General features: G+C 43.7%; 1 protein-coding gene across 3 annotated transcripts in view; it reads left to right on the top strand.

Moving 5' to 3' along the window:
- The window catches only part of PPHLN1 (periphilin 1), a 69,839-nt gene extending 59,472 nt beyond the window's left edge, over positions 1-10,367 (top strand). For all 3 annotated transcript variants that reach the window (XM_068669398.1, XM_068669395.1, XM_068669396.1), the window contains exon 10: positions 9,789-10,367. In XM_068669398.1, the coding sequence (XP_068525499.1) occupies positions 9,789-9,998 (210 nt within the window). In that variant the 3' untranslated portion in view covers positions 9,999-10,367. The remainder of the gene's footprint in view (positions 1-9,788) is intronic.
- Positions 10,368-13,055: the final 2,688 nt, after the last annotated feature.

Here is a 13,055-nt window from a genome sequence, read left to right as displayed (position 1 = left end):
GTAATTAGTGCCATTAATATACAGCCCCTTCTGATGAACCTCAAATGAGTTACAGCTTTCCTTTATGGTCAGCGGACATGGCTGGAAGCTATTAAAGCATTTTTAGCAAGAGAATTAACACAGACAAACAGAGTCTTCTGTAGATAAACTTCGCCCTTCCTGTTTTGGATCCAGCAATAAGTTTACCATGGAGCAAATTTAGGAAATAGCTTTCCATCAATTCTGTATTTTATAAATAAAAAGTTGCAGGGCGAGGTCCTTCCTTTGGCATAAAGCTGATTATTTCCTGTTTAATCCTGAACTCGTGCATTTTAAGCAATAGGATTTTTGAGTGTCCTTCAGAGAGAAGAGCTTTTAGGATTTCTGTTTAGGTTATGGTCCCATGAAGATGTGATTTCTGGACTTTGGGATCATTAGAGGGGAAAAAAAGGAAATTAATAGACATATAAATTGCTGCTCTTTGGGAGAATTTTTTGGGCTTACCTGCACATTTTTTGTAGCTGGACATCCTTAAACATGAGAGTGGACATACGAGTACATGAGCCAAAGAGGTATAATTGGTAACATCTACAAGAGATTATCAGCACTCCTAGTAAAGGTTAGGAAGTGATGAATTGTAACCGCTACGGACTATTTGGACTATTTCAGATTTATAATCTGCTGGCTGTGGGCACCCGCTTTCAGGGAGGAGAATATGTGAGGCAGAACTTAACCTCGTACCGCTGCTTTACCTCGAGAGCACACCGGTTAATACGTGAGGTAACACTACCCTCGTCCAACACATCTGTTGTAAAGGAGCCTAGGAAATCTAGGCCACACACAAACCAGTCTCGGAGGGCCTGTAGCTGGTGTTAGAATGCTGTTATTATGCGGTCCGATTGGTTTAGTAAAGAATTATCTCCAGTAAAACCATGTAACATAATCGTTCCTGCTCTCCCACGTGGGAGCTGCTTTTGCTTGGCTGAGCAAGACGTTTCTGGAAGAAGCAATAATGCACTTGCTTTGCCAAAATGTAAAACTAAATGAAGTGTATCGTTATGCACACTCGTGTTATATATCAATTCTCGCTCATTTAAGCGTTCGCTTCAAGTCCTCCACTGTAGTATTAAAAATTATTAAAGTAAATATATGGATTTCCTAGCGATATGTTTTAAGTAAACCTCTTTCTCCTTACTGAAAACTTGTTTGTAATAATTTCAGAGCGATGGGGAAGTGTTTAGAGAATGGAAGGTTTCATAAATAAAGATCTGCTGCTGAACCTCCCCAGATATTAATGCAAAGGCCAGGAATGCAGGTTGGAGCAGGTTAAGGTTTATCTCGCTGTGTGATGCTGTGCTTTCCCCCTTCACTTCAACTTCAAGGAGACTTGAGACAGTCCCATAATTCTCATGAGCAGGCTTCTGAATGGCATCAACACAATTAGGCTCTGTTATGGTTGTGCAGAACGACATAGCCCCAGCCTACAGATTTGTCCTCGTTGTGTAACCGGAGCTGTAAACGCCGGCTGCAATCGGTGCGGACTCATCTTTTTAATTGCTTTCTGTGTTTTGTTGGTGTTGGCTCTGCTCGGGTGTCACCCAAAAGCTGCATGTTCCGTCTGGGGATTCCTTTACAAGCGCTGAGTAAACACACAAGGCGGTGTAATTCTTTGTTTGGGCAGTGAAAGGAAGAAGAAAAGAATTTGGGAGCAATGGTGCTCCGCTACGGAGGTGGTGCTTAGAAGCATTTCTGCTCATAGGCAGAATCCTGCACAACAGAAGGCACAGGAGGATGAGGCTGACATGTGTAAAACTTTTTTTTTTTTTAATTACACGTACAGGGATGGTGGCTGGGCAAGGCCACGTGGCTTTGATATGCCAGCAGTGCGCTTCTCCTGAGCTACAGCACGCTCCACCCTGTGCGAGCCCCATGACTTCACTGTCAGTGCGGAGGTGTCACCAGGGGCGTGCTTTGAAGCAAAGGAGGATGCAGGTGATGGCTTGAGCTTAAATTGGGGATAATGCTTTCATTGAGGTAACCAATTTGGCCTGCATGTTTTCTTCCCAGTGAATTACGCAGCATGGAACAGACCAGAGCTGTGTCTCAGGGCCCAAGGCAGCTGCTCAGGGATTTCAGCCTGAAAATGTGTGTAGACTCAGCAGAGGGTTGGTACAGACACAAACAGCTCCCCGCCCCTGGCACACAATTTTATAGGGGACTTTTCATCTCTCTCCATAAGAAAATTCTAAAATAAAGTGGAGTGGGAAGCCTTGCGGTGGTGGTGTTTCAGGCTGCTTTTTCTTTTGCCAGATTAATCAAAGGAACAAATGATAACAAAAAATAAATAAATCAGGAGGTGCTGGGTCCTGGAAGCAGGACACCGTAGATCAGCCAAACACCTTGGTCCGTGCTGGGGAGCAGCCACTGCCTCCTCTGGGGTCAGAGCAGGGCTCACGTGCCCCCCACTTCTCGCCAGCCCCGGTTCTGGGGGACAAAGCAGGGCCCAAATCTGAATTCATACTCTTAAAATGATGGCTGTGTCAGCATCTTTTCCATGTGAGGGGCTTCTGGCAGTCCTTCCAGTCAGGTATTTAAATGCCAAAAATATGTTTTAACATTTTGTTCTGAAAGCAGATTAAATCTATTAAACCAGGCGTTTGAAACTTCCAGCGGGAAGGGGGGCAGAGCTGCCTTTAAGTGCAAATAACTGGAATATTTTCCATATCTCCAGTAAGTGCCAAATTAACATGAAATTGTTCATTATTTTATAGTGGATTAAATAACTTGTTTCCCCCAATTTGCATTTCAATGAATAACTGATTGGCCTAAAAACACATTGATTAGAGGGTACCAAAATTATTACATGGATTCAAGGCAAAATCGTTAGTGCATGTGTAAAAGGGAATAGAATAGACTTGTTGGTATGTTATAATTAAAAGTTGCACGCCTATATTGTAACCAAGTATTAAAGTTGTTGTGCTTCAATTTAGCTTTTTGTACTGATGCAAAACAGTTTGTCCTGCTTGAAAACCAATTTAAAGGATCTGGATCTCAAGAGCTGTCTGCAGGGCTCGATGGCAGTGGTGAGCACTGCTGGCACCGTGCAGCACTGAGTTTACAGAATCACAGAATTTCTAGGTTGGAAGAGACCTCAAGATCATCAAGTCCCTCTGACCTAAAAGTTTTGTGCTCACGAACAGAGCAGTCCGATTGCAGTGCCTCTGCGGGGATGAAAATGTCTGTGTGCTCCTTCAGCAGAGCGTTAGCTTGCTGTACTCGAGGAGAGAAGGCTTCGGGTGGTTTAATAAAGGCTAATTTGCATGGTTGAGAAAAATGGAAGTGTGTAAATTAAAGAAAAGTGGTTTGGGGAAGAGGTAATTGCTTTCAGAAGCTGGCTGTGGCAAGGAAGAGACGTTGTTCCCAGCAGCATTGAGGTCACTGGATGCATACCAGCTTCCCGCTTCGCCAGCAGGTACGTGCACAGTTACAGCCTGAAATTTCATTGCGTGCGCAGTCACCTCACAGCCAGGTTTACAAATCCTTTCACCCAGCTCACAGGCAGACTGGGGGAAACCTGGTGTGGAGGTGGCTGTGCGAACACAGGAGTGCTTTGTCAGCCTGTCGGAGGGCTGCGGAGGGGAAAGAAGCCCTTTGCACACCACCAGAGGGCTATAACCAACCGAGCCATCGGGGTGTAGCCGGGGGAGCAAAAACTGTTACCTCTGCAGAGGAGCCCTGGGGCTTCACGAAGCGAGAGGGATTTTGAGCAGTGTGCTCTTCCGTTAATGGGATATCTGTAGGGGATGTGGGATGGCGCTCAGCCTCGTGCTCTGCAAGTTCAAGCAGCGCCTCTGTCGGAAATCACAGAGCCACCAGCGAGCCCCTCGCCTCTCTCCTCACACAGGGCATTTGATACTTGTGGGAAACGTCTCCCCAGTAACTGGAAAGCTGCTGCCTTCTGAAAGATAATGTATAAAATGAGTGCTGGGATGATTCACAGATACAGGGCCCTGATTGCTGGGCATGTCGGATCTTCTCAAGGCGAGTTAGTATCTGAGGGTTGCAGGCTGTTTCAGGCGGTTTCTGAGCCACAGCCCTAACTCTTCCCCCATCTGAACTGAGCCTCCAGGGTCTTTGGCCTTCAGGTTCAGGGTGAGGAGCTGAGAAGAGCCACCTCTGAAGGTGAGCCCTGGCTCACGAGCACTGCTGGTGGGCTGCGGGCGTGCAGGGGCTGCTCAGAGAGCCTGCAGTTGTGTCCTGGTGCTGTGAGGGGGGTGGATGAACCTGTGAATGCAAGGAACAACAGGAACACTCAGAAAGGCAGGAAAGAGCGTGATGGAAAAGAGCAAGGAGCTGGATATGGCAGATTAAAGCATGGGCATCAGTTTTGCTTGCTAAGTCATCACAGGCACTCAGTGGATGTGACCGTCACTGTGCCTGATGCCATGCTCGTGTCTGAGAGCAGAAGCACCGTCTTCTGTGCTGAGATGAATTTGCCCACGTCTTGCACGAAGCTGCTGAAGCCTCACATCCCCAAGTGTCTCAGTGATTCCTCTTCAAGGCGGTGTTTTTTATGTATTCATAACCCAAAAAAAGTGCCAGTGTCATTCATTCAAAACCACGTCCACCTCTTATATAAAGCATGTTTCTTGGACAGGTTCTTTCAGAAATGGGGGAAGGCTTGGTTGAATCCTTTCTGACACGGGAGCAATTTTCATCTCCCCCTTGCTTCTCAGCTGTGCTTCCTATCTCCTGTGGCCACAGGAGACGCAGGCTGACGTGCAGCCTGGTGGCACCAGCCTTCCTGGGGGGTTTCCAGCAGTCAGGGAACTGCTTTTGTTTCGCTCTTCCTCAAGGGCTGCTGTTGTGCTTTGACCCAGCAGGCTGCTGGGCACCACGCAGATGTTTGCTCACTCCCCCTCCAGGGGATGGAGGAGGGAATTGGAGAAAGGTAAAGCTCAGGGGCTGAGATGAAGACAGTTTAATAGGGCAGAAAAGGAAAGGAAACATAATAATAATGATAATATACAAAGCAAGTGATGCGCAATGCATTTGCTCACCACCTGCTGACCAGTGCCCACCCTGTCCCTGTTCTGGCTGTGTTGAATCACCTGGAGACATCAAAAAGCTTTTCTGTGCACAGGCTGTAGAGCCGAGCTGCAGACACCACCACAGCCTGAAATAAGGTTTGTGAATATCTCCATTTTCACTTCCTTGTTTTTCCTGGCAACATCCCCTTGATTACCGTGTCTACCCGTGGTGTTGAAACTAAGCTTTTTGGCCAGGTATGCAAGGCTTTGAGACCAAGACGTCAGAGTATCTGACTCTTCTGCAGACTGGTGTCCTGCAAGGAAGGAAGTCTTAACTTCTGATTTCTGTTCTCATTGCTCTTTGTTTATGTTGTCCAACAGCTCTGCTGTGCAAAATGCATGGGCAGCTCCAGAATAGTTTTGGAGAAGTACCTTGTGCTGTGCTAGGCATGGAAAGGAAATGATGCAGACTGACAGCGAGCAGGAGGCGTGTCATCAAGGTATTCCCGACCTAGGCATAATTTCATCCACGCCCAGGGTTTGAAGGTACAACCAATTTTTGAATGGCTCACACGTCAGCTGAGCCATTCAGTGCATTTTTTTTTGGTTTAAGCCAAGACCATTGTTAGCTGATCACTGCAGAAGGCGCATAAGAAACGAATACAGTAGCTTCCAGGTGGTTGCTTCAGCTCCTCTTCACCATCAGAGGTTAACATCCCAAAGGTGAGGCAGAAGAAGAGAATCCGGAGTATGCTTCACGTCTTCTATGTCAGTATCATAAATTGTAATTTAAAGCACTAGTGGTGGTGCTTTGAGGTTGACTCTACAAACTGCACAGGGGGTCCTCAAAGGTTTCATTCTGCCTGGGGAATTCGGGGGCTTGGTCACCTCCAGCCGGTGGGCAGTACCTGGAGGACTGCAATCGGTGCGGCTCTAGCTGGAAGTGTGAGTCTGCTCAGGTCTTCAGCTACATCTGAACAGCTCTAACTGTGCAACTCTGGGGCTAGATTCCTCGAATATATGAAGTGTTTGCTAACATGTTGTAGGTGCATCACCTCTTCAGACTTGCCTTTAGACAAAGGCCAAGTGCTTTTACAGAGACTAGCACGGCGAAGAGCTGATCTCAGCTGGAGCTTCTAGGCAATTATCGTGGAAGAATGAAAAGATGTTAAAATACCAGGAGAGTAATATAAAGTAAGCATATTTGTGATCCTCAGAGCTCATGGGTACCCCTTTTTGCTGACTTTGGAAAACTTTTCAGAGAACTTGAATTCAGTTTGGATACTTTTCCTTCATAGGTGAATCAAGACTTACATATATATATATATATATGATTTGTGTGTGTGTATATGATATATATATATATATATATATATATATATATATATAAAATATATATTTAGGAGTAGAACAGCTGTTTCTACTCCTCCCTAATCTGCTTGCTGGAGTGATGCACGTTCTTTCCATTATGCTGGTGCTGTAGCCGAGGTCAGAGAATAAAAGTAGGCTACGGCCTGGGTAAATGATCACCCTATGCCTTTAGCTGTTTTCAGGATTACCTGACATATCCATCAGACAGAGTAATCATGTTGTTGGTATCATTCCCTTTCTTGTTTTTCAATATACAGGCGCTATTTCTTCTTTCCCCACACATGGAATCACTTTCAGGCTTCAGTGCCAGATGCTTACAGATAGATGTCCTGTGCTCTGAACTTAAAATCAGCATCAGCAGGAATTTTAGAGATATGGGTGTTTTGAAACCCAAAGGGTCACGAGTTCTTCCACTACTCTCTAACAGAAAGGTTTTTTTTTGCTTTTTGGAGTCTGTTCTGCAGTTTCCTCTCCTCCTCAAGCATCGTTTCTCAGCTTATTTCCCAGAAATAGCCTTCATATCTTCTGTAGAGAAGATGGGTTTTAATATGCAAGGCCACCACCTTCTTCTTCAAGAGCTCCGAGTACTTTCACAGTTTTTTTGGAATAGCTGATGGTATCGTTAAGCTGTAATTAATATTCTTCTGGAGTCGATATCCTTGTCATGGATAGTCTCATTTCCCTTCTGCAAAGCATGGTAACGTCTCCCTGAGAGCTGGTTTTCATGCACTGGCTTCAGAAACAAACTGGTTTATGAAGTTCTTTCCACTTCACAACTGTGCTTCACAGCTCCTTCGGTGGTGCTGATGCATCTGTTTTTAGAATTGAATCACTGAATCACATTAATTGGAGGGAAGTAATTTTAAAAGGGATCATTTCAGTGATGCAATTTACATTGCGGCTATATAAATAGGTTTATTAGCACAGCTGAGGAGGAGGCAGATTGCACCAGGAGGATCAGAATTAGCAACTGGGGTAGAAAGCTCGTTGAGGGAAAATGACTCAAGTGTTGTTACAGGAGCTGAGCTGTTTCCTTTGTTTTCTGTTGCTGGAATTGCCTTCCTGCTCCACCTCCTGCCCTCTTCCCCTACGTTAGGTATCCATTTCTTAAAGGCTTTTGTTCCAAAGTGCTGAAACCATTCATCTGCGGTATGAAGGTGTTTGCTTCCCACATCGGCGGCTCAGCAAAGCGACTTCTCTGCCTCCAGACATGACGACGATGATGGTGGCCCTCTTGGTTCTTCTTCCAGCCCTCTTGGTTCTTCTTCCAGGCCTCTGCTGGGGAACTGTAGAAAGAAAACGTGCCCAGGCTGAGCAAATCTCTGTGTGCTCGGGGTCAGAGAATTTCATCTGGGTTGTTTCTTTGGGGAGGGTGAGAGGAATCTCAAGCAGCACTGCTTGCCATTCATTTGAAGACCAGCTAAAAGGGCAGCGCTTCCTCCAGCTGCACCTCTGGGTGCCTTGTGGTGTGACAGGGAGGTCAGTGTGCCTGTGCCCTCTGTTATTATTGGGTTTCCACTTGTGTTGGTGTTGCACAGCGTGCTGTGAAGACTGCCCCTTACCAGGTCAGTTTACCTGTGGAAGGCCATTCACACATCCTTGGTCTGAACACTGAAAGGTGGTAAAATAGGGCAAATAGACATGCAATAACAAAAACAAAAACAACAACCCAAACCACCTTTTTGAACCATTTCCCCCAAAATATAATGGCAGTGGGAACAAAAAAAAAAAAAGCTTTCAAAAATCATTCTGTGAAGGTGGTGAAGGTGATAGCAGCAAGCCTGCTACAAGTGCTTGAAAAGCTCGAGTTGCCCAAAATGCAAAACCATCTGCCTGTCATATGGCTAATGACACACAGCAATTCTCCCTGGGCTTTTTCCTTGGAAGGAGTCAGGAGAAAAAAAAAAAAAAAAAGAACTAAAATTTGCTCTGTTCTGAGCTTCTCTTAGCAAGCACCACTTGTAGAAAATGGTCTTTGCAAGAGGCTTTGTTCCTTAGTAATGTTTTGCTACCAGTGAACTAACCATACAAAGCAGGAAACAAACCCAGTCTCTGAAGAAAAAAACAAAACACCTTTTCCCACTGTTCCTTCATTCAGGATATTTTGCTCCAATTAGCTTTGGATTGCACTTGTCTTTTTGGCTTCACAGTCTCTCTTAAAATGAGCTTCTCCTAGAAGGTTTTCCTTTATTTGCTAACCAGTGTTTGAAAAGTGGGTCTGGGTTTGAACTATTATTGAATCATAGAATATACTGTCAAACCTCTGACAACAATCTTTATTAATCGCATTGTGTTAGGTTGTGTTTCTGAGAGTAATAAATAGAATTTGTGTGAAGAACGTACATATTTGTCCTGCTTCTCTGACATAAATATGCTTGGGCTGCCAATGACTAGTCAATATGAAAAAAGAATAGTGTGGTGGTGGGAGGGATTTGCTTGGATGTTTTTTTATTCTCTCTCTCTTTTTCCTTTTTTCTTTTTAATAAATTCAGGGAAATGTGCATATACAGTTGTATCATTTGTGTCTACAATTAAGATAAATGTGGGTGGAAAGGGTCACATATCTTTAAAAGAAGTTCTAACACAGTATTGAAAGATAGGCATACTTGGAGAAATATTAAAATCTTAGCTTTTTTTCCCTCCAAAAAACGTACAGATAAACAACTGACTTGTCTTCATTCAGAAATCCATGGCATCTTTTGGAAGGGAAATGGTTAAAGAAAGCAAAATTGTATGAAAGCTTCCTCTAGCAGTTGTAAGACTTGGACATGTTCTTTTTTTGGTGGTGTTTAAATTAATAACATCCAGCTGGAATTCGGAAAAAAAAATTAAAAAAAAAATTGGAAGACTCCTACCAAGGTTTCTTTTATCCTTAACAGTTGAATCACCAATGCAGTCAAACTGTTTAAAGTATGGTTGTCAAGGACTGTGAGAAAGTGTTGTCCAACAAACAAACATAATCTGGTGAAAATATGTAAATGTGACTTGTATTTAAAGAATTATGAAAGATTGCAAGCTAAGTTACTATAGTACAGAGTCTGAGATTGCTAGGCATGCCACAGTTAAATTAATTTTACATATTTTACAAAATCTGTTTTAGCATTTCCACTTTATTCTGCCATCGTTTATTTTACTGCCGCAAGAGAAACTTGCTCTCATTTTTGGCATTTCTTCCAGTAACAGTTATTTCTTGTATTCAGATAGTTCTGAACTAGTTACATTTGTATTAAAGCCAGTCGAAAGAGAGGAAAAGGCAGGTATCTCTTACAGCTGGCACTCAGTTCACTCAGTTAAATCCAATATCCTTTGGTTTTGGCTCTGCAGTGGCTCCTAACCCGATGAAGGCCGTTGGTGTGCTAACGTACAGTGTCTCACGTTTAATGGTTTTCTAAAATGTGTTCTTCCTAGGTCTACAGACAAGACTGTGAAACCTTTGGCATGGTAGTGAAGATGTTAATTGATAAAGATCCGTCGTTAGAGAAGTCCATTCAGTTTGCTCTGCGGCAGAACTTGCACGAGATCGGCGAGCGATGCATTGAGGAACTCAAACATTTCATTGCCCAGTATGATGCCGCCAACCAGGAGTTATCGGAGTCTTTCAAGGATGGCCCCTACTAAGGACGGAAAAACAACTTCAGGTCTCTGCGTTTTGTAGGCTGTAATACATAAATCTGCTTTCTGCGGGGAAAGAGGAGTTCCAGCTGGAGATCTCAACCCAAGGCCCGTGCTCCTTCCTACCACCTAAGACGGCTGTACCTTGTGCAGCGCAGGCTCCGTAGTTGTGCTCTTCCTACCTGTACTTCTTGACGTAGATTCCTTTGAAAAGGATCTTCTTTTCAAAAACGCCATATAGGGACAAACTATTTTTGCAACCTTTACACAGTTACCGAGGAAAAACTGTTCAGTCTGATGTATGTACACTGATGTTTTGATGTTTGTAAGTGTAACTACAAAACGACATTTTTTATTAAAATAACATGAAGCAGCTCTTCGTTCCTCAACTTACGCAGAAATATGTCCTGGTTTCATATGTACGATAGGAAGACCTGCAGAATTGCTCACAGCTATGATTTAAGTTATTTATTATAGTTTAATTTTGAACTTCACGTTCATTCTCTAAAATTGCACCGGGGGTTGTTCCTGGTCTTGGGCTGCCAGAGAAACCCTGCCTGCTTGATGCAATAAGTGATGTATTTTTTGTTCTACTTGCAGGTTCTGCAAATGCCTTTTATATTTTGGTGTTTTTTGTATCATAAGCCGTTACTAGTAAGCAGTATTATGTAGAATTAATTCCATTTTTCTGTTAGTATTTGCAACTAAATGTGTTCTGTTTTCTTTTTTTTTCTTTTTTTTAATTTCTTTTTTTTTTTTTCTCACTATCCCTTACAGAGTGTAACTACAGGCAGACACTGAGCAAGGCAAGGTCTCCTCTTTTGCCTTTTTCTCCTTTTTGCCTTCTCACCACGTTTCGTGCATCAGTTTTAACAACTATGAATCTCTAATTGACAGGAAGGGGCAGGAATGTGGGGTGGCAAGGTGTGGCATGGGCTGTTTCTTTATTTAGTAACTCCAAGTTGCTTCAGATTAGGTATAATGTGAATGTTGAACCCTAAATAGGCCCCAAATTGATCATTGTTTCAAACCCAAATGATTCTGGGTAATGTCTGCAGCCATTTTTGACCTGATAAGTTACTGGTAGCTGGGGAGAAATGGTTGAGTTAGAGTCAGGAGGCTGCCAGTGCTGTGTGGTGACGTTTTAGAGGTGAAACATAATTTAGGATTCACTGATGGTATCCTGGCTGTTGATTTGTGTTCATTTAATGAGATCCTGTTTTTTATGAATGTTTGGGGAAGGGAGAATTGAATCATAATCACAAAGAGATAAACATGAGTGTTTTGTATACGTTTGTATTTAGAAACTTGAAACTCTGTAACAGGACAAGCGACTAAAGCTCTCCCTTCCCGAAGTGCACGGTATTAAATGAAAAAGTCTCCGAATTCAGCCCCTTATCGAGTAGCTCCTAAGGTTTCAGGGGAATGTTTTGCAAGAAAGTAAATAAAATGGCAGGGATTTTGCATGTCCAAGGTGCTGTATATATCACAGCATCTAGCACATGCAAATCTTGATACGGTGCGTTAAATGTCTATGTTACATCAGATGCCTGAGATGCCCGATTAGTTTTAATGTCAGCTGGGTGTGGTTTTGCAGTTGGCTTTTGTTGGGTTTCTGAGGAGTTCACGTTGCTCAGAGGGGGTGACCTGCAGCTTACCCTGCTGGGGGAGGCTCAGCGAGCCTCCTGGGTGCTAACTGCGGGTGGGAGAGGGGGAGGAAAGGCAACGTGGTGTGGCGCAGGAGCTAGACCTCAGCCACCCCTTCTGGCAACAGCCGGGCTTGCCAGGAGCAGTCAGGAAACCACAGGCAAATGTACATCGTGTTGCTGGGACAGGAATGTAACCGTCAGGGCTTCGCTGCTTGCCCGTGGGCAGGTCAGTCTTCAGGGTGTTACAGCGCAGTTTCTGCTTTGGGGTAGAAACACTAAAGAAAAAAAAATGCTGAGATCATGATTAATATATTTTTGAGTTAAAAGGTTTGTTATTGTACATGGTGTTAGGAGTCTCCTTTGTTTTCCTAGTGAAATTTAATCAGGTTTCTAAAAGTGGCTGATTTTTCAGGTGTCTTTCTAAAAAGTGACACCTAAGCCCCCAATACTGCTGTGTTGTTGTGGGGAGCTGATAGGTCAGTAAGGTATTTAGGGTGTCCTTAGTGTATTATTTTTTTTAATGGATTAAATTTTGCTCATAAACTGAGGAGACTTCTGATTTTTTAAAATAAATGCTATTTCTATGAAAGGTTTAATTCACATTCATGGGTGATGAGTAAGTGGTTTTTCCCTGTTTAGTACTTGTCATTACGTTGAATGCTCATGTCTGACCTTCTGTGATGTACTCTTCATGTTGATGTAAGTAAAATGTTACGCCACTTCACTTGAGCAAGATACATGGCTTTTACTCTTGCTTCCTGTAGGAATGAATACTTGGAGTTTGATTTTATAGCATTGTGCAAGTTGTCCTGGGTCTCGTGTACAGCCTCAGTGGGGCTGCTGGAAAGGGGCAGGAAGACCACTGGTGGAAGGAGCCGGATGCTGTGCTGCAGGAATCTTGCTTTGTCACGCTAGGGGCTGCTGAAAACAAAACATATTCCTCGCACCCATCGGTGTGCAGATGCCCTTTGAAAGGGGAAAAGGAAAGGGAAGGAATGAAGAATGAAGTGTGGACATTCAGTGTTACCTGCTAAGACTGGAGCAATCTCAGAGGTGAGTTGGCAGCTTTGGGTGAGAACTTAAGCAGTTAGGGTGAAGATCAGCAATGAGTCACAACGAATAGAAGAGGAGTTAATGCTCCCCATGAAGAACCGCTTCCTTGTGACCGTGCTTTTTGTGCAGGATTTCCTCTTTTGGTGGGGACGAGGGTAATGTATGGCCCTAACGTTTCTCACTATCTGTCGTGAAGGTGTAAGCTCCTCTTGGAATATCACACCCCTCCTAATAACACAAAGTAGAATTTACAGTGTGGGTGAAATAGAAATCTTTTATGTTAAGCTGAAAAATCTAAAATGTTGTACAGCCATCTTCAACTTAGCGAATAATACTTCAGGTGGATGGAATTGCAAAAAGC

The sequence above is a fragment of the Anas acuta genome, chromosome 1 (genome assembly GCF_963932015.1).
Source record: "Anas acuta chromosome 1, bAnaAcu1.1, whole genome shotgun sequence".
Classification (NCBI taxonomy): Eukaryota; Metazoa; Chordata; class Aves; order Anseriformes; family Anatidae; genus Anas; species Anas acuta.
The sequence above is the reverse complement of the archived record's forward strand: the minus strand, read 5'-3'. Positions and strand labels throughout refer to the sequence as shown.